General features: G+C 36.4%; 1 protein-coding gene across 2 annotated transcripts; it reads left to right on the top strand.

Moving 5' to 3' along the window:
* The first annotated feature begins 4,554 nt into the window (after positions 1 to 4,554).
* On the top strand, positions 4,555 to 15,910 carry LOC110718574. 2 transcript variants are annotated; one of them, XM_021897433.1, is made up of 9 exons: positions 4,557 to 4,932; positions 5,571 to 5,638; positions 6,813 to 6,960; positions 7,049 to 7,129; positions 8,084 to 8,170; positions 8,453 to 8,538; positions 9,057 to 9,177; positions 15,572 to 15,646; positions 15,683 to 15,910. In XM_021897433.1, exons 1-9 carry the CDS (start codon positions 4,660 to 4,662, stop codon positions 15,692 to 15,694), a joined length of 951 nt encoding a protein of 316 aa, XP_021753125.1. In that variant the 5' UTR covers positions 4,557 to 4,659; the 3' UTR covers positions 15,695 to 15,910. The 2 variants fall into 2 exon arrangements, with proteins under 2 accessions (XP_021753124.1, XP_021753125.1); XM_021897432.1 differs by lacking the exons at positions 15,572 to 15,646; positions 15,683 to 15,910 and adding an exon at positions 14,087 to 14,313 and having other exon boundaries at positions 4,555 to 4,932.
* The last annotated feature ends 6,032 nt before the right edge of the window (positions 15,911 to 21,942 follow it).

Genomic DNA, 21,942 nt, shown 5'->3' with positions numbered 1-21,942 from the left:
ACCATGAATGAGTTTTTACTTTGTGATTTTAATTACCCATCTAAAGAAAGAGTTTTAAAGGTTTTAAACCAAAATTTCAGCTTATTGGAGAGGTTTTAAAGTGTTTAAAAGTTGCTGGAAATTAGTGTAATCAAGGAAGTAATTGAGTTTATGTATTTGGTATTGTAGGAGACTATAAGTTGAGTAATTTCTAGCATGGTGGCTAGTTGAAAAGATGATTTAAGGTATGTTCGCATACTTGGTAATGGTTTAAGTGTATAGAAGCATGCTAGGCTTTGTTTAATTAATTCCAAGTAGTATCATGATAGGTGTTGGATGGAATTTGTTGATTAGATTGATGTTGGTGAATGATTTGTGATGTGTGAAATATCTACGGTGAATTGGTAATTGGAATGAATTATATTGACATGTTGGATATGAACCACACTTTTATTATTGGCATGTTAAAGAGCATGTTTAATTGAACTAAATGTTTAATTTGGTTTGGAATATGAAAAGAGAATTTTATGATGGTTCATATAATTTTTATTGATGCTATAAGCATGAGGAAGGAGCTATTTAAGTGTCTTAGTACACAGGAATAAATTATATTGCGGTGCCTATGTGCACTTAAGGTGTTTCTAACACCGAGGGATAGGATTTGCAGTGCTTTATGCACTTAAGGTGTTATTTAACACCGAGATAGTTTAAAAAGGATTCCACACTTAACTTATGTGGCCACTAAATATTCAGAAATTAAATTGGTTTGTTCGATTGCTTGAATGAATTGTAATGTTTGGTTGTGTTGTGTTTGAGAGTCATCACCAAGTCTAATAATTTGTAAAGAACGTAAAGTGAAAGAGATTACGTACCAAAACTCTTGGAACGTATATACCTTGAGTATGAACATATGGGGGAAGTTATGAGGTTTTATATCTAATCATAACTTCTACTGGGAGTACAGGACGCCGTATTTTCCTTTTTATTTATTTTATGCGCAGGACGTCCAGTCACTTCATGTGACATTTGCCTACCCGGTTAGCTCCTGGTGTAGTTTACCTCAATTTATTGAGGCAGGTAGTTGGTTGAAAACCCGTTCGATGCGTAATCAAATTAAATGGATATTGGTATTTGTCTAGTTAAGTGTTGAGTGTCTTGAATGCTTGTTTACAGGTGTAACACGGTAAGTTGTGCGTTGATAAGATGAAAGCATGTTAGTGTGTTTTACTACGCTTATTTACTGAGCATTGTTGATTGTGTGTTTGCATGTTTGTTCGACCTTGCCTTTACCTTGGCCCTACGATGAACCATTTCTAATGGCGAGTAGTGGGGACAAGTAAAGAGAAGCTTTCAGGTGATGAAGCATATCAAGCATGATAGGGTTGAGCGAAGAGGGTTACATGTTTCTTTGTTTATTATTTCTTGTATTGAATTATCTATGTAATTGTTGACAATAACATTAGTTAATGTTTATATTTACTTTGGTTTTAAGGGTTGATTTTATTAAACTTTATTTCATTTGAGCTTTTAAAGGATAGTCTTCCGCTGTGTATCTTTGATATTTGCCTTAATCGTGTTCACGGTGGCGGTAATGTCTTAGATTTTTCTTTTTCGTATTTTAAAAAGGGCAAAACAGGTATTTTTGGGAAAGGAATTTCTAGGGTGTTGCAGGATACTATCATGACATTTGTATCGACAGTGTAGTATTCTTTCATCATCAATGGAGTTTAGTCGGATGTTTTGAATCCTTCGAGGGGACTTCGTCAAGGTGATCCTATCTCCCCTTATCTCTTTATTCTAGTTGATGATGTGCTATCTAGAATGCTTCAGGTGGCATCGGAGAAAAAATTGATTCATGGTGTGCGGGCTAGTAGGAACGGCCCGGAGATTACTCATTTGTTTTTTGCAGATGATAGTCTTTTGTTTACTAGAGTTACCGGACAAGAATGTTCGATCATTGTTGATATTCTCAACAAATATGAAGCAACTTCTAGGAAAAAAATTAATTTAGAGAAGTTGGAGGTTTCTTTTAGTAAAGGTGTTCCTTTGCCATCAAGAATCACTTTTAGCTCTATTATTGGTATGGAAATGGTTGATAACCATGTTAAATATCTTGGGCTGCCAACTTTTGTGGGGAGATCGAAGAAAGCGGTTTTTGCTTGTGTAAAGGATCGGATATGAAGAATATTCAAGGATGGAAAGAAAAGCTTTTGTCAAGGGCCGGGAAAGAGGTTCTCCTAAAGTCCGTCATCCAAGTGATTCCAAATTATCTCATGGGTGTTTACAAATTTCCTGTGGGGCTAATTCAAGATCTTCATGGAATGATGGCTCGGTTTTGGTGGGGCTCAAATGAGAAAAGGGGGAAGATACATTGAAGGAGTTGGGATTCTTTATGCCAACCTAAGTTTCTAGGGGGCATGGGCTTTCGAGATTTGGGGGTGTTTAATAATGCTTTGTTGGGGAAGCAATTTTGGCGGCTTGCAACAAATGAGGACTCACTTGCTAGTAGAGTCCTTAAGGCCAAGTATCCCTCGGTCTACAATTTTTGAGGCTACCCTTGGTCTTGTTTCTAGCTTCTCTTGGCGAAGCTTATGGAGTTCGAAGGCCCTAGTGAAGGAGGGGATGCTTTAGAGAGTTGGTAATGGGCACAACATCAACGTTTGGATGGATCCTTGGCTAATTGATGACACGAGCAGGTTTGCAACGACTGAAATTAGCGAAGATGCATTTCGCTTGTTACTGAGCTTATTGATGTCAGTGGCAAATGCTGGAATTTGGAGATGATTGAAAATATTTTTAATGATTGTGACAAGAAAGCAATTCATGCAATCCCTATTAGTGATCGCCTTCCGAGTGTCACTCTCACCTAGGCTTGGTCAAGGAATGGATGCTACAAGGTGAGGTCTGCTTATCTCCTTGGTAAATCTTGCTGCCTAGATAATTTTGAGCAATACTGGGTTGAACTCTGGAAGGCTATAGTAACTCCAAAGGTTCGCCACTTCCTTTGGAGATGCTGCTCTAATTCGCTGCCCACTCGTGGAATTCTTGAGTATAGACATCTAATTGAAGACCCTATTTGTCCTTGTTGTGGTGTTGAGGCTGAAACCATTGCTCATGCTGTCATAAATTGCCCATGTGCACAACAGTGCTGGATTAGAAGTGGATGTGAGAACGTTCACAAGTATGGAGCCAATGCTTCTTTTGGGGAAATTTTAATGCTATGGAAGAAAGAGCTAGCTGATGGGATGTTCTAGAAATGTCTCTTTCTCACTTGGTTTTTCTGGTATAGGCGAAATAGGTGGGTTTTTGAGAATACTTGGGAATTTGATGACATGCTTCTTCAAAGGCACAGTAGGTTGGTTGCTGATTTTGTTGAATATATGGAGAAGATTTATGGGGGAACAACCCAACCTGAATCTCCTGGCAGAATGACTTGGTCCCTCCCTCCATCTAGTGCATTGAAGATTAATGTTGATGCCTCAATTAGTGAAGATGGGTGGGTTGGCCTAGGGATGGTAACGCGTGATTGTAGGGGCCAGGTTCGTCTTGCTGCTGCTCGTAGAGTTAAAGCGAGGTGGGATCCTCTCATTGCCGAATGTAAAGCTGCACTTTTTGGTATTAAATTGGCAGGAGAATATGGCTTCAGTGATGTCATTGTTGAGTCCGATTCGCTACTCTTGGTCTCAAAGCTTAGGAAACGTTCTTTCTCTTTCTCTGCGGCTGATAATATTCTTGAGGATATTGCCTTGGTTAGCTCTTGTTTTTCTTCCATTATCTAGTCTCATGTTAAACGTGATGGGTACTTTGTTGCCCATCATTTAGCTAGGTTAGTGCCGTTAAATAATGATCAACGATGGGAAAATCACGTTCCTTGTGAGATTTCCCCGTATGTACTTTTGGACGCTTTTGCTATGAATTAATGCACTAATCGCTTTCTTAAAAAAAAAAAAAAACACCTATTCCGATTTACTGAAAACAAATGAACTGAGTAGAACTGAACTTATTGGAGTTGAACTGAACTAAACTGAACTGAACTGAATAGAGCTGAAATGAATTGTTTATGAGAGAAGAAAATTAGGAGCTGAATTGAACTGATTGAAGTTGAACTAAACTGAAATTAAGCTGAACTAAACAAACCCTAAGTTTTTTCCCACAACTTACCTACTCGGGCAAACCCACAATCAAACCGAACTTCATTGCTCGTGTTTGTCGTATTGGGCTATTGGCTCGAGTGGTGCACTAGCTAGTTAGCACCATCTACAAGGCTGTAACTCTTCATTTTAGACTTTGGAGAGTTAAAAAAAAAACACATCAACATTCACATGTAAATATGAGGTAAATTCAAGTTTCTCTCTCTGAGACAAATTTGTGAATATATTTCCTCTCACAATCTAATCATTTCCTTTAATTTTTAAATGATAAAAGTAAAATAATAAAGTGTTACAGATTTTAATGCATAAAGTTGTGAGAGGAGATAAATGAAATGTTAATATCTGAGATCAAGTGGGGTTCCCTTGTAAATATGTAATAAATCTCACCCATAAACCATAATCATAATCGTGTCCTAATTTAAAATCACAAATATGAACCAATAAATATTTTTTAAAGAAGGGCAGAAACATGAATATGATAATTCAATCAATCTTCAGAAGCTAAACGTTCACCTCAAATCCCATCTAAATGGCTAACCGTCTAAAACCAATTTGCGCGGGTCCTTCAATTTCATCAGTATCTAATTTAGTAGCCACATTTTCTCTCTCCAATTCCAGAATTCTCCCCTCCAAATTAAATGCTGGACTTTTGAAGAACAACAACAAGAACAGAACAAATCGTCGCTTAATTCTGGGATTTGGGGTTGTTTGTTCATCTTGGTCTCAGTTTATGAGCATGTTTGGCCTTCAAAAGGGGAATTCTTTCTTGGCTTCTGCTAGGGAGAAGAGTGCTGTTGAGGAGGTACAAAATTCTGTAATTCTGCTTCTGGGTTTTAGTATTTATGTCATTTATGTTCATGGGTTTATGCTAATTTCGATAATTCATGCTAATATTGGACCTAATTCATAATTTGGCTTTGTGTTGATTTTGATTATGGTGTAAAGGGACCCTGAATGGGTAATTAGCTAGTGATATTGACCGGATTCGATTTCAATCATTTCATTTCTAAAAATTTAACGAATTAAGTTAGTTGACATCCACTCGTGTATAGTGTTGATGATTATTTAGCATCATTGTCCAATAATGTAGTTGTAATTGTTGGATCACATATATTGGAGTTAGCAGAACTCTAGTCCCTTCTTTGTAAAATGATATGGGAGAAGTCAGAAAAAGTCTGGCTTAACCTCCCTAAACCTTGTTATATATGGTCCTTTGTGGAAATTTGTTAATGCTACCAACTTATTAGGCAATTAATATGATTACTCCAGACAATGTCGTTTTATCAATAAACATTATGTTTTGATGTCGAAGAACCTAATGCCTTATACATTTAAGCTTATGAATAATGGTGATATTCAGATTAAATTTTTGGGCAGAAACATTTTATAAGGAACTCTTGTTTGTTGGTTTAGTGAATTTGTTCTCTTTAAATCATGTAGGTTTTGAAGAATGTTGAATGGCCGGAGCAGTTTCCATTTAAGGAGGAAGATTTCCAACGCTATGATGAGTAAGGTTCTAAAGAATTTCTCTGCTTCAAGTAGTTATCTGAAATTGTACTTTGTATTATTAGTTACTTCCTTTATTTGAAAATTCTAGTAATTATTTAACATTTAAGGAGCTCTATTTAGTGTGTTTATGATTAGATCTCCGCAACTGCTTAAATTTAGTCCAAATCATGTAGGTTTTGGGAAGATGATAAAAATTGTCCAAAATTTTTTTGGGTCTCTTCTGCAAATCATGTCAAACACTTGTGGCTAAGGGTTTGGGACATTGTGCGTTTGATGTCTAAACCCCTGGAAGAAGTGCTTTATTGACTTGATGCAATCTTCAGTAACTTTCTCATACTCTAATTGCATGGTAACTGTGTTTATAATCTTGTCACATAGCCGGATATAGTAACGGTGTTATAATCTGCAGAATTGATGTATTCACATTGATGCATAGTTTTTTGCATCTAAACGTCACTTTTATATTAAAATTTCCAATGCTAAGAAGTGAGTTTTGGCGTATTATATTTGTACCAATGGAGCTTGTTATCTTGTTTTTTTTTAATTAAGTGAGCATGTTGCATGTACAATGGAGTGCTGTTTATTAAGTTTTATTTTTAATCACTGAAAATATTGAAAAAAAAGCGATAAAGGTTTTTATCTGACTACTTATGAATCTGAATGTGGTGTGTGATAAATGCAGCAATTTGATATTGCAGCAGCACCAACCTTTCTTCAACTTATCTTTGCTGCTTATGACAAATTTTATAACATTTTAGATATATTATTTACGAGTAGAATTTTAGATACATTTGTTTTGACGCGATTAATATTATTACGGAGTACTTGTGTTTGTTATGTTATCTCTCACATTATGATATTCTGATTTGTAAAAAATACTTGATTCAATAGTGTTATGTCTGGCCATATGTTTCATGTTTTCGATGAATAACCACCACTTGCCATTAGACCTTATAATCCTATCAGCATTAGCATTCCATGTATAAATCTGCTGCTGTATAACCTGTATTAACTAGTGGCATCAAGCTTGAGATTGTGTGTAAACCTAAATGTGACTTTGATGATTTTTGCACCAGCTGTGTAGTATCACATGAGCCTCTAGAACCTATGGTCTCATAATTTTTCTTACCAAATTTTGCTTCCTCATTGGATTACAGTATATGTATTTTGCAGGTCAAATGATACATTGTTCTATGATACACCACGTTTTGTAACTCACATCGATGATTATGCTATTGCTGCACTCACTAAATATTACTCAAAGGTTTTCCCTCCCAGTAATACTCCAGGGGTCAGTATGCTGGATATGTGTAGTAGCTGGGTGAGTAATCCAATTCAAATCATTTTGTTACCTCAACGAATGTTTAATGAGCATATATGTATTTTCATGCATTTCAATTTTTCTCTAGGTTAGCCATTTTCCAAAAGGGTACAAGCAAGAGAGGATAGTGGGAATGGGCTTGAATGAAGAAGAGCTCAAGCGGAATCCAGTAAGATCTGTTTCCTACTTTTCTAATGTGTAGCAACTGTATTTCTCTTATGATTCATATCAAACAATCTTCAGAAATATACAAGGGTACTCTGTACTTTTTATCTTAGGCAATGTTAGGATTTTGGGAAGCTTAATTGCCAATTTGTTTCCTTTTTTTTCCAAAAAAGTTACAATTAAAATAAAGTAGGAGATATTGCTGAATTAATTTATATCACTAGGTCAAGTTAGGATGCATTTTAGGATGTTGAAACTTGAAAGTAAATTAGGTCTTCTCTTTTTGCTCTAGTCCTGTTCTGTCTTTTCTTTTTTATCATCCTAGTTCTAACTCTATTGTCTCCCCCTCCCTTGCTAAGTACCAATTTAGACTTTCTATCCTACAAAGGGCTTTCAAGCTTCAAAGGTTGATAACCATGATACAGAGTTATATACCGAGGTCCAATAAGTTGTTGCAAATAACAAAGTTAGATTGACAAGGGGTTGGGAAGCAAAGAGAAACAAATCGAACTTGTAGATTCTCTGCTTTTGCAAAGGAATTATCATTATTTCAATCAACTCTGACCTAAAATGCAAGTGCCTGAGCATTTTTCTGTAGCATGAATCAACTATAGCATTTACCGTACAGTAGCACTTCTTAATTATCTGAAACTTCGCAAACTAGTATCATTATTGTATTACTAATTTATAGCTAACAGATACTTCTTACAAGTATTTCTCTTAGTGATTTTAGTATTTTACTTGAAATGGGTGATGGCAGCTGATCCTTGCTTTTACTATTTTCTTACATTTTTAATAGCAAATTATAGCAAGTGCCAGCTATATGATAAATTTCAATTTATTTACTGAAAAATCTCTAAGACAAATTCTGATATTCATGCTTTCTCTGATCCTCTGGTTTTCTTCAAGATGAATATTAGTTTGATCCCCAGCAAGTGTAACAAGTTGCTTTTTTCAGGTCCTGACAGAATATATTGTGCAAGACTTGAATGTTAATCCAAAGCTTCCATTCGAAGATAACTCTTTTGACGTTATCACTAATGTGGTATGCACATCTGTCACTTTGATGCCATGAGCCATGACCTTAAAGTTCATAATCCTTACCCCTACTAGCAGATCGTATGTAAAAAGTAAAACCATTATATGGAAAGTGAGTTGAACTTTTCAGGAACGGCGATAATATGTTTGCTTATAATTAAAACATCGTTACTGAACATAATGGCCCATTTTGATCCTTAAAAAAGTGTAAACTAGATGCAAGTTTTATGGCTTACGTAACACTAAGTATGATATTAGATGTAAGTTATCTCTTAATAATAATGTGCAGGTAAGCGTAGACTATCTGACAAAACCACTTGAGGTATTCAAGGAAATGCAACGAATTCTTAAGCCTGGTGGTTTGGCTATAATGAGGTGATATGTCAATGCCCCTTCCATGTTATAGACGTTGAATTTGCCTGATTATGTGCATGCTATGAGAAACTACCTGCTAACAGCAGCCAAAAAAAAAAAAAAAAAAAAAAAAAAGGCTTCTCTCTAACCCCTCATCAAACACTAGATTCATTTAAGAAGCTTCAAACGTATTTAATAACTACAGTCTTTTTCTTCTTCAATTTAGATTATAGCATTTCTTACAACCAAAGAAATTGTTTCTTGTTGTCATGATATGTTAGAAAAGGATGATGCTCTTTTCTCTGTTGTCATGATCTTATTATGTAGATATATTTGTATCTGAACCAATGAAAGATTTACATTATATTCTGACTTTTGTGACTTTTTTTTTTGTTGAAGATGAGCAGTGCAAATCTCTGCCACAGTTTTATATTTCCCTTCCAAATCTGAACTGTCAATTCTTACTTCTGCTGTCTCTCTACCCCACCCTAGTTTTATTTTGTGTACTTGTCTGTAATCATAAGTTGTGTGGAACACAGCTTTTCTAATCGATGCTTTTGGACAAAAGCAATCTCAATATGGACATCGACGAGTGATGCTGATCATGTTATGATTGTTGGAGCGTATTTCCATTATGCTGGAGGGTTTGAACCTCCAAAGGTAAATTCTGATTTTACCGTATATTTTTCTCTTCCTAGTGTCTGTCATTTCTTGTATGTTTCAATTCTCATGCACATACTGTTTGGTCCTTTATCCCAAATTTCTGCTATTTTTGATGGGATAGTGTTTTTTTTTATTTTTTATTTTTTATTTTTAAAGATGATGGGATAGTTTAATAGTGCTTAAATTGGTTTAAAAGAAAAAGATCTCGAACATTACAGAGAATCTATACATACATGTATGTATATTTTGTGGCCTCATAGAATGCCTGAAAGTGAGAAGTTAAGTTTCTAATTGGACAAACCTTACTGGGACTGCAAGCTTAGGTCACATTCAAGAATGTGCAAGTTTCAGTTCTAAATTTACCTTCAAAGTAACATTTGTCAGAATTTGAAGCTATAAGCTAGATTATACTTGAAAAAGTACATATTTACAGCTAAATCAGCCTTAAAGAAACAAAATTCTAAGTTTATCATGCTGATGTGACACAATGCCAACTTTCTTTGCTCATAATTTCTTCTTCGAGTAGTCAGCACTTAATCCAGATTCTGCAGAAATATCCAACTTTACAGTTAATTGAACCAAAGTCTCCAATATATTGTGGTGAGCAACTAGTTTAGAGGAGGCACATATAAATAAGGAAAGCCAGTAATTAGGATCAGTATAAAATAATCAGTCAAAAGATATACCTCTGAACAAACAGCATTCAAAGCTTCAAAGAAAAGCATGTCCTATGCTTTATGTCAAGTGTGGCATTACCAGATTCTATAAATCCTCTTGCATTATAGAAAATCCCAAAGGCGATCTTTTCCCCAAGTGTTTAACCCAAAAACAACTAAGTTGACAATGCCTTCAGGCACTTTGAAATTTCTGTCAGTTCTCCTATTTTTGACAATATATGCCTCATGGGCTTCAGGAGATTCGATCCAACAGAATTTCCTTGAATGCTTTAACGAGAACAGAATATCCAATGCCCCAGTTCCCCCAGCAAGTTATAGCCCAACAAACACATCATTCTCTATTGTCCTCCAATCCACAGCTCAAAATCTAAGGTATCTCCTGCCTTCTGTAAAAAAGCCTGAACTAATTATTATGCCAACTGATGAATCCCATGTCCAAGCTGCTGTTATATGTGCTAAAAAGCTTGGTATTCAGCTAAGAGTTCGTAGTGGGGGCCATGACTACGAAGGGGGCTCATATGCATCTGAGATGGAAGAGCCATTTGTTATCCTTGACATGGCCAAACTTCGAATAGTAACGGTTGAGATCGAAGAGAATAGTGCATGGGTGCAGGTTGGTGCCACCATAGGTAGGGGTGAAAGTTCGGTATTCGGTTTGGATTACACCCCAAACCGAATCCAAACCGAATTATTTCGGTTTCGGATTTTTGAAACCGAATCCAAACCGAATTTGGATTCAATCCAATCCAATCCAAACCGAAATAATTCGGTTTTGAGAATTAAATCCAATCCAAACCGAATTTTTATGGGCTGCTGTATTGGGCCTTAAAATTTGGGCTTTTTATTGGGCATATAATTTTGGGCCTTTTAAGGCCTAAATTTTGTACCTGTTCCTGAACAAAATTAAAGCATAAATTTTAACATACAACTTTCACAAGTCACAACCATATGCCATACTGCCATAGTAACTAAATTGTCCAGCCATACTGCCATAGTAATTAAATACACTTACACATTGTCCACATTGAGACATAAGAACTTAACAAGTCTTAAAACTATCAAAACAGTCCACATGATGAATTGATAATAAAACAGACAAACAGTCCACAAATGAACTAGTTCAACCAACAGGGCAGCTTCATTCTTAGGCTCTTGGCAGAAACTTCAAGTCTTCAATCAATAGGGCAGCTTCATTCTTGGCAGCTAACTCTCAATCAAGCTCAACCAAGTCCGGGTTTTGACCACCAATTGTCATATTCCTCAAGTCTAATAACATTAAAAAAAAATAAACAAGTTACATAATATATATGAAATAATGAAAAAAAATAACATGATAATTGTTGTTTTATGTTACCTTCTTCAAGATCTTCAACTTCTTATAAACACTCTTCTATATTAGGAAAGGGAGAAGAACGTAGCCAATTTTGAGCACAAACAAGTCCTTCAACGACCCTTGGAGTTAAGGAGCTCCTAAATGGGTCTAGAACCCTACCACCAGTGCTGAATGCACTCTCAGAGGCTACTGTTGAGATAGAGACAACAAGTATATCACGGGCCATTCTTCCAATTGTTGGAAACCTAGCACTATTAAACTTCCACCACCCCAAAATATCAAAATTTTCACATTCCTCCTCCGTTTCCTCTTCTAAATATTTGTCTAACTCAATTTTTGCTTCTCCATCTTTCTCACACTTATGTTTCTTATACTTACTCTTCAATACCTGAAGCTTCTTTTGTTTGGGAGAAAATTGGGAACTGTCCATACTTGAGGACACTTCCTCCCTAATCACATCACCAGAAGAACCACGATACTTCTCATACAATGCATTCAAAGACTCTTTCAAATTATTCACCAAAACAAATGCATGCTTAGAATCATAAATTTCAATTAACATCCACTCAACATAATCTAACTTATAACGAGGATCAAGCACAACAGCAATAAAAATCAGCATGTTCATTTTCTCCGGATCACCCCAATATTTGTCATATTTCTCCTTCATTTTAGTAGCCATAAGACACATCTCCACATCATCATTTGTCATCAAATCTTTCAAAAGGACAGCAACACTCACCAATTCATGGAAAAATAAATTGGAAGTCACATGCAAAGACCCAGAGACACGCAACGTAAGATCATAAAAGACTTGTAAAAATTCAGAAAACCTTCTGACTGTTTCCCAATCCTCAGAAGTAGGCAGCCCTTCCCCTCCCTCTCATTTAACTCAATCACATAATGAGGGTCCTCCTCAGAGTACCTCTCAAAAGCATACTCAAACACCAAAGCAGCATCCAACATTAAAAAGGTGGAATTCCACCTAGTAGGCACAACAACTTTTTAGAGTTGATTTTTTCTTCCACAACACATTTTTTGAACCTTTCCAACCTAGAAGGGGATTGTTTGATGAATCTTACAGCTTGTCTCACACGAGTAATAGACTCATTAACAATTTTCAAGCCATCAGACACAACCAAATTCACAATATGAGCAACACAACGCATATGAAGGAACCGATCCTTAAGAACCCCAGCTTTCCAACCATTTATTTTCCTTCTCATATATCCTATTGCGGTATCATTTGAGCTAGCATTATCAACAGTTATGCAAAATACTTTCTCAAGTTCCCAATCAAGCAAACATTTCTCAATTTCTTTCCCAATTTCCTCCCCCTTATGACTTGATATAGGACAAAAATTCAGAATACGTTTTTGCAAATACCAGTCATTATCAACAAAGTGAACAGTCAAGCACATGTAATTAATTTGCTGAATAGATGTCCATGTATCGGTTGTTAATGAAACCCTTGAGTTACACTTTTTTAATACCAATTTCAGCTTTCTTTTTTGAGTTAAAAAAGTTTCATAACAATCTTTAGCCACAGTAATTCTGGAAGGGACATGAAATCTAGGCTCCATTACATTACAAAATTGTTTAAAGCCTACTCCCTCAACAAACTTAAAAGGCAATTCATCAACTATAACCATCTCAGATAAAGCTTTTCTAATTACAGTTGGATCATATTTCACATAAGACAATCCACTAGTACAACCACTTTCAATTTTATTGCTTTTGAAAGACAACAAACTTTGTTTTGATTCTTTAGGAGTATTATAGGGGTACTTACGACATCTATTTATATGAGCCCACAATGGACTAGTGCCATTTCTCTTTGTACCACACTTGTATCTCATACCACAGTACTTGCAACGTGCTTCCATTCCAGTGTGTGTTTCTTCCTTGATAAAGTGCTCCCAAACCTCGGAACGATCCTTCATTCTCTTCCTCTTGGGTTTGGATTTTTCATTGTCAGATTCATGCTCCTCAATAGGGACATTCCCTTCAACATTATCCATATTTGTGGACATTCTGATAATCTGATTTAAAACAGAAAAAAGAACTCACTCAATAACCAACAATTTTTATGCAAATCTATGAAAAACAATCAATCTATCAAAAAGAAAACATGCAATTCGAGCATAATACTATAATAGAACAACATATATTCTGAACTCTGAAGGAATATCAGCAATTCGAGCATAATACAATTCGAGCATAATAACTATTCAAAGAAAACAATCTATCACCAATTCGAAAATAACAAAGAAAACATGCAATTCGAGCAGGAAAAGAGAAGTGCAAGTGAAATCTGAAATTCAAAATAACAAAGAAAACATGCAATTCGAGCAGGAAAAGAGAAGTGAAATATGAAATATTGAAATTAAAGCATACCGGAACACTCGAACAGGTGGTCAGCGGCGGCCGGCGTTGGAACACTCGAACGGAACACAGGTGGTAAGTAGGAAAGCAGGAAAGCAGGAAGTAGTGAGGTGGTGGATTGGTGGTGGTGGACGAACGGAGTGAGGTGGTGAGAGGGAGAGATGAGGGAAAATCTAGGGTTTTAGTGAGGGAAAGAGAAACGGCTGACTGAAACTCTGAAAGGGAAAAGGGAAAAGAGGAAATTATTTAGGGTTTGGGTATATATATGTAGGAAAATGGGCTGAGATAATTGGGCTTATAAATTTCGGTTCGGTGTTCGGTTTTCGGTTTTTAAAATCCCAAAACCGAATCCAAACCGATATAATTCGGTTTTCATTTTCTCAAACCGATCCAAACCGAAAACCGAACCAAACCAAACCGAACCGAATTGCTAATTCGGTTCGGTTTGGTTCGGTTTTCGGTTTTTATCCAAACTACTTTCACCCCTAACCATAGGTGAGCTCTACTACAGGATATCGGTGGAGAGCAAGGTCCATGGATTTCCTGCTGGGCTGTGCTCCAGCTTGGGTGTGGGAGGCCACATCACAGGAGGTGCCTATGGTCCAATGATGAGAAAGTATGGCCTTGGAGCCGACAATGCCATTGATGTTCGGATGGTCGATGCCAATGGTCAGATTCACGATCGTAAGTCCATGGGGGAGGATTTGTTTTGGGCCATTAGAGGAGGTGGGGGTGGGAATTTTGGGATCATCTTAGCTTGGAAGGTTCAGTTAGTCCCAGTACCGGAAAAGGTGACAGTTTTCACTGTTGCAAAAACCTTGGAGCAGGGATTTACAAAGATCTTATCTAAATGGCAACAAATTGCTGATAAGATAGATGAAAATCTCTTCATCAGAGTCATAATACAGAACTCCAAAACCCCAAAGGGTGACAAAACTGTGATGGGTTTGTTCCAGGCCTTGTTTCTTGGACAAGCTGATCAGCTGCTCAAGGTTATGCAACGTGACTTCCCCGAGTTAGGCTTGCAAAAGAAAGATACCTCTGAAATTAACTGGATAGAATCAGTTCTATATATTGCTAACTACCCCTCTGGCACAAAGCCTGAAATCCTACTTGAAGGTAAGCCAACGTTCACTAATTATTTCAAGGCAAAGTCGGACTTTGTTAGGGAACCAATCCCAGCAAGTGGACTTGAAGGTTTGTGGAAACAGCTTATGGAAGATGAGGGCTCCCTAATGATCTGGAATCCTTATGGTGGGATGATGAGTAAGATACCAGAGTCTCAGATCCCGTTTCCTCACAGAAATGGGACCATATGTATGATCCAGTATGTGGTAACATGGCAAGATGGGGAAAGTAGTAAAAGTAGGCATATGGAATGGATTAGGAAGCTATATAACTATATGACACCTTATGTATCAATGCTCCCTAGGGAATCATATGTGAACTATAAGGATCTTGACTTGGGTATGAATGAAGATGGTAATGCTAACTTTATAAAAGCAAGTGCATGGGGTAGCATGTACTATAAGGATAATTTCAACAGGCTAGTGAAGATTAAGACGAAATATGACCCTGAGAATTTCTTCAGGCATGAGCAGAGCATCCCACCTCTGCCGCTTATGGAGAGCAAAAAAAGTATCCATTGGGATGCATGCCGTAAATCTGATGATCAGATGTAATAGACTTGTTTAATCAGTATGTAGTAAAGCTACTAAGCTAGTTTTGCAACTTTTCCTTGCATAAACTTGTCAACATTCCACTATATTGTGTAAGATGCATATCATGTATAAAAATGAAATTTTATTTCATTATATTGTTGTGTAATAACTTCAGGCATCCTGAATAGACAAATTGTGACAAATAGGCTTGCATTTTAACCATCTTTAGGTACTTGTTGAATGAAAATTCTATATTTTCTTGATTTCCGTCTTTTGTCTTTACAAGTTTTGCGAGTTTGTCGTCTTTAATTATGTTTCTACACTATTATTTGCAGGTTGTAGACATATCTCCTAACCTTGGTCGGTCAGATCCTATGTACGTTGTATATTCCAAGAAATCAACGGCAAGGGTCTAAGCTGATTTTGGATTTTTGGCTTCTGCACGGGTAGCAATATGATGAGTCATACTAGTATAGCAAACCTTTGTTTTGTTAGCCCTTCAATTTTTACACTTTGATAATGATCTGAGCTAGAGGGCACATAAATAAGGAAAGCCTGTATTAGTATAAAATAATCAGTCAAAAGATATACCTCTGAACAAACAGCATTTAAAGCTTCAAAGAAAAGCATGACCTATGCTTTATGGCAAGTGTGGCATTACCAGATACTATAAATCCTCTTGCATTATAGAAAATCCCAAAGGTGGTCTTTTCCCCAAGTGTTTAACCCTAAAACAACTAAGTTGATAATGCATTCAGGCACTTCGAAATTTCTGTCAGTTCTCCTATTTCTGACAATATTTGCCTCATGAGCTTTAGGAGATTCAATCCAACAGAATTTCCTTGAATGCTTTAACGAGAACAGAATATCAAATGCCCCAGTTCCCAGCAAGTTATAGCACAAAAAACACATCATTCTCTAAGTTTATGCCAACTACAAGTTGAATTTCAATACTCTAATTTCAAAACAGTGAAACCTTGTGTAATTGCTTCTTGTAAGATTTCTCTACTCTCTGGAACAGCGGGGATTACGAGTCCTGGTCTTGTTTCCATTTCTTCAGCATTTATCCTTTCAAGCTCTGAATGATCCCTCACCATCACTATTTCAAAATGTTTTCTGGCTTCAGCAGCGAATTTTGATGCATTTTCTTGAAGAACTTCTAGCCCTTTTTCCAAGCTTCTTCTGTATGATATATAAGGTTGGGTCTCTAGTAAGTACTTGTTAGGTGTGGCCGACTTTCGTACAATATAATCCCTGGCTTTTTTGTAAGCCTTACTCATGGTCTTTGCATAGTTGAGAGTGCTCTGGCTCTTCAAGAAGCAACTTATGTTGATTAGCAATGGAAGATGCTTCATCACTAAGCCTTAAATTAGCCATCATCATTAAAGCTTGATGTGCCTCAAGCTCAGTGGCCCAATCCAAGTCCCATAATTTCTCATTAAGGCCTTGTTCTACCAAATTCTGCAAGGCAGTAAGCCTTGTACCTTATTTGTCTGTTCTTTCAAAAATCTGGATTTCTTTTTCACATCAACGGACATCTTACGATATAAATCCAACTCTCTTGAAAATTCTCTAAATTTGGAATCTAACACCCTTGACTTTATTCTCATCTTTTTTGCTAGTCTCTTCATAGATTTGACCCTTTCCTCAGCCTCTTTCGAAATTCTTTCCAATTCTCCAGATGTGAAAGTTAACTCTGCAAATTTATCTATCCAACAAAAACAAAGAGTAAAAATTGGGAAATTCATACTTTATTAAATATTAGAGCATTTTAATACTTGTATCCGATCTCACCGGATTAAAAATTAATGTCTATTTCAAATGTAAATGAATTTATTCCAGTAAATTATCTTTATTAAAAAAAAACATAGCATGTGTATTAGTATATATAAAATAATTTATTAAGGTATGAAGTATTATACATTTACATGAAAATTATTTATCAATTAACAAATTACATAATTAACAAATTACATAAAACTATATATTTTATATTGTACATGTTTGACACATATATACATATGTCAAATTAATAGATTATTATGAATTTTTTTATGCTACTAGTATTATTTTTCCCATATTTTTGTTAAATCATTATTTGTTTATCTTGTTATAGAATTCGGAAGCTGAGTCTTTTGCAAATATAATCCCTGGCTTTTTTGTAAACCTTACTCATGGTCTTCAAAGGTATTTCTTTGCATAGTTGAGAGTGCTCTGGCTCTTTAAGAAGCAACTTATGTTGATTAGTAATGGAAGAGGCTTCATCACTAAGCCTTAAATTAGCCATCATCATTAAAGCTTAATGTGCCTCAAGCTCAGTGGCCCAATCCAAGTCCCATAATATCTTCTCATTAAGGCCTTGTTCTACCAAATTCTACAAGGCTGTAAGTCTTGTACCTTATTTGCATGTTCTTTCAAAATCTGGATTTTTTTTTCACATTAACGGACATCTTACAATATAAATCCAACTCTCTTGAAAATTCTCTAAATTTGGAATCTAACACCCTTGACTTTATTCTCATCTTTTTTGCTAGTCTCTTCATAGATTTGGCCCTTTCCTCAACTTCTTCCGAAATTCTTTCCAATTCTCCAGATGTGAGAGTTAACTTTGCAAATTTATCTATCCAACAAATACAAAGAGTAAAAATTGGGAAATGCATACTTTATTTAATATTAGAGCATTTTAGTACTTGTATCCGATCTCACCGAATTAAAAATTAATGCCTATTTCAAATGTAAATGAATTTATTCCGGTAAATTATCATTATTAAGAAAAAACATAGCATGTGTATTAGTATATATAAAATAATTTATTAAGGTATGAAGTATTATACATTTACATTAAAATTATTTATCAATTAACAAATTACATAATTAATAAATTACATAAAACTATATATTTTATATTGCACATGTTTGACACATATATACATATGTCAAATTAATAGATTATTATGAATTTTTTTTATACTGCTAGTATTAATTTTCCCATATTTTTGTTAAATCATTATTTATTTATCTTGTTATAGAATTCGGAAGGCCGAATCTTTTGAAAATATTTTTGAGTTCGATAAGAACTTCATCAGTATCCTTGCTTTAGCAAAAACAAAATTATGAACATTTATTTGCAATTGAAGAATCTTTATCACCAAATTTCAATTTTAGATTAAATTAATATGTATGGTTTGATACTTTGATTCGTTCCCTTATATCTCTATTGCTCTAACTGAATTTGGTGTGAATAATCGTCTATTATTATTATTATTATTATTATTATTGGGGAGCCCAGACAATTTACAAGAAATTAGTGGGGAGTCGAGATACAATCTGGGCTCCCACTCCTCTAGGTATAGCGAAACCGATCCTGCTGAAGATGTGAGCAGCATCACGAGCATCTATATCTTGAGTCCTTGCGAACGCCTGAACCCGCTTCAACAATGCAACAACATCCTTCTCTAATTCCCCCAAATAAGAAAAGGAGAAAGGAAGGAAAAACATAGCCAATAGCCCTGCAACGCGCCCCATACTTGTCTCGCTTCTGCTGAGCCGCAACCGACACAACACGACCAGGAACGAAGTCAGACAACCCAGATTGCGTCAAAGGGGAAGACCCCGTCAAGTCAACACATACATCAAGGCCTCTATCGCAGGAATAAAGCAACACATCTGCTGGTCGAAGAGCCCCGTCGTTCCCTCTAGTCAACCCAACGTTAACCTCCTTTCTTGCAAAAATCCCAGAGCGAAAACAAATATCAACAAGGGTATCATGAACAACGTTGTGCCGATGTTTAATACCCAATAACCCAGCACAGGACACTACATGATTCCCATAAATATCCCCATCAAAAACCCTTGAGCAAGCTTGTGCCAATGTTTAACACGGTGCCGAAACAGAGAACAATGGAACACCCAACCGGTAGCAAAGAACACAACGATAAGTCTTACCATTCATTATTATTATTACTAGGAAATTTTGTTAATTACTACCTCAAAAACAGAGGCTTTGTGAATTACTACCCCTAAAAAAAAGTTTTTAATGACTACCCCTTAAACCGATTAATTCAAGTGATTGCCGCCCTTTTCCCTAATCAGCCCCTAATTAGGTGATTTAAGCTCTTAATTACATCATTGTCTAGCAAAGTTATAATTAGTTGTTTTTAAGCCATGATTAATTAAATAAACCCTAACACCACCTCTAAACCACCACTGCACCACCTATAACAGCCCCCTTACCCTATCCCCACCATCTCCGGCAGCCCCTTACCCCATCATCCCCTTGCCGGCGAGCTAATAAGCAGCCTACCCCTACCCAAGCATCCAATTCACCTCTAAACCACCCACTGCACCACCTCTAAACCCCCAACCATCCCTCCTACCCTCAAAAAATCTCCCCTCCCTACCCGCCGGCGGCCCTGACCCCCTCCCCTCCGCCGGAGAACCCAACCACCTCCATCCCACCGCAGCCCCACCGCCTCCTCCAGAGCCCCCACCGTTAACCACCATCTCCCTCCCCAATCCCACCGAAAACCACCAAATTCCCCCAAAACCACCTGCAGCTTCACTCCTTTCCCCCGAAACCACCCGCAGCCTTACTCTCTTCCCCCAAAACCACTCACAACCCCCACCTTCTTCTCTTGAAACCACCATCAAGCCACCATTTTTACCCCTAACTTCTCTCGAAACCATTGAAACTCCAACCCCCTTCGCCAAAACCCATTTCCCTCGAAACACTCAAATCCACCAACCCAATAACCGGAATCTGAAGCCTAGCAGCCTCATTATTCACAGAATATGTCGTGCTTTTACAAGGTGGGAGATGAAATTGAGGGCATTGCGAAGAGAAATTAGGGTTCAAGTGGCTAAGGTTGGGTTCTTGGTGGGGCTAGGGGAGGCGGTCGGTTTTTGGTGAGGGGAGGGAGACGGTGGTTTCGGGTGAGGGCCAGGTTTAGGGTGGTGGTGCAATGGTGGTGTGGAGGTGGTTCTAGGGTTTAATTAGTTAATTAAGGTTTAAAAGTAACTAATTATAAATTAGCCGGATAATGATATCTTTAAGAGCTTAAATCGCCTGATTAGGGAAAAGGGTAGCAATCACTTGAATTAATCGGTTTTAGGGGTAGTAATTAAAAACTTTTTTTTAGGGGTAGTAATTCACAAAGCCTCTGTTTTTGAGGTAGTAATTAACAAAATTTCCTTATTATTATTATTATTATTGTTATAATTACTATTATTATTATTATTATTGTTATAATTATTATTATTATTATTATTATTACTATTATTATTATTATTATTATTATTACTATTATTATTATTATTACTATTATTATTATTATTACTATCATTATTATTACTACTATTATTATTACTACTGTTATTATTATTATTATTATTATTATTATTATTATTATTATTATTATTATTATTATTATTATTATTATTATTATCTTTAATAATTTATTTGATTCAATGAGGATTCAACGCGGGGATGGGTCTTGGTTTGGCGGGTGATGGGGCGGGGATGGGGATAAAAACCACACACGCCATGGGTGATCGGGCGGGGGTGGATTTTAGGTTGTACCCGCCCCACTTCGTACCCGCCCCATCCCCACATCCATATATTTTTAAAAACAAAATTATATACTTTTATATCATTTATAAAAAAAAAATTATGTAAAATAAAATAGTAAATATAATACTTTGTAATACACTTATATTATAAACAAAAAAATGTGTAATATTAACAATAATTTTTTTCTTTTTGCAATCTTTATTAATTATGAAGGATTGTGTATTTGGGAGGCGGGGATTAAGCGGGTCTTAGGTAGGGATTAGGTGGAGGTGAATATCCAAGTAAGGGTTGGGGTGGGGATGGTTTTGGAATTGTACCCGCCGGGGCGGGGATGGGGATGAATTTTAGACCCGCCGCGGGGATTGGGATGAAAATTTTAGGTGGGGATGCAAAATTCCAAGCATCGGCCAACAAATCATCATTGAATCGCGAACATACACTTCCATTGTTGATGCTACCAGAGAGCAACAATTCCTTGAAGACTCGTCGTTTGTACGGCCTTTCTAAGCACATGTTTATTCATGTTAATATTCCTGAATCCTTACTCAACAGAGGCCATGATCAAATTGAGAAGAGATTGTTTTCGTCGTATGGCTGGCTTCTTGTGGCACCAGATCGTAAAACTTCCTCTCTTTTCAACCCCTTCTCCGGTGCCATTATAAACACCCCAACCATCCATTTATGGTATTATAGACACCAAAGAATTGAATATTATCATGATAAGTTTGTTTTATCTGCCAACCCCTCGACTACATCTGATTTCGTCGTCTTCCTTTCTTTGGAGGGTAAGATTGGTCGTAAGATCCCACCAATGTTGGTTTTCTGGAGGAATGGTGATAAAATGTGGACTCCGGTGTTGGATCCTGAAAACATAAACACGGGGGTATCATACAAGTTTGATGATTTTTTCTATAGTCTTTGTCATGATATAGCGTTTTATCATGGAGAATTTTATGCAGTTAACTTTTATGGTACGGTTGTACGATTTCAGACAGCGATAGGCTATCCTTATTTTCATGTAGTGACTAAGGAAATTGGAGATAGTAGACATAACAATGAGTAATGGCATTATAACTTGGTTGAATCACTAGGTGACTTGCTCATTATTCGTCAAAAGGTATGGTTTTTATAGCAAAT

The sequence above is a fragment of the Chenopodium quinoa genome, unplaced genomic scaffold (genome assembly GCF_001683475.1).
Source record: "Chenopodium quinoa cultivar QQ74 unplaced genomic scaffold, ASM168347v1, whole genome shotgun sequence".
NCBI lineage: Eukaryota > Viridiplantae > Streptophyta > Magnoliopsida > Caryophyllales > Amaranthaceae > Chenopodium > Chenopodium quinoa.
This window is presented reverse-complemented; position numbering and strand designations above follow the sequence as displayed.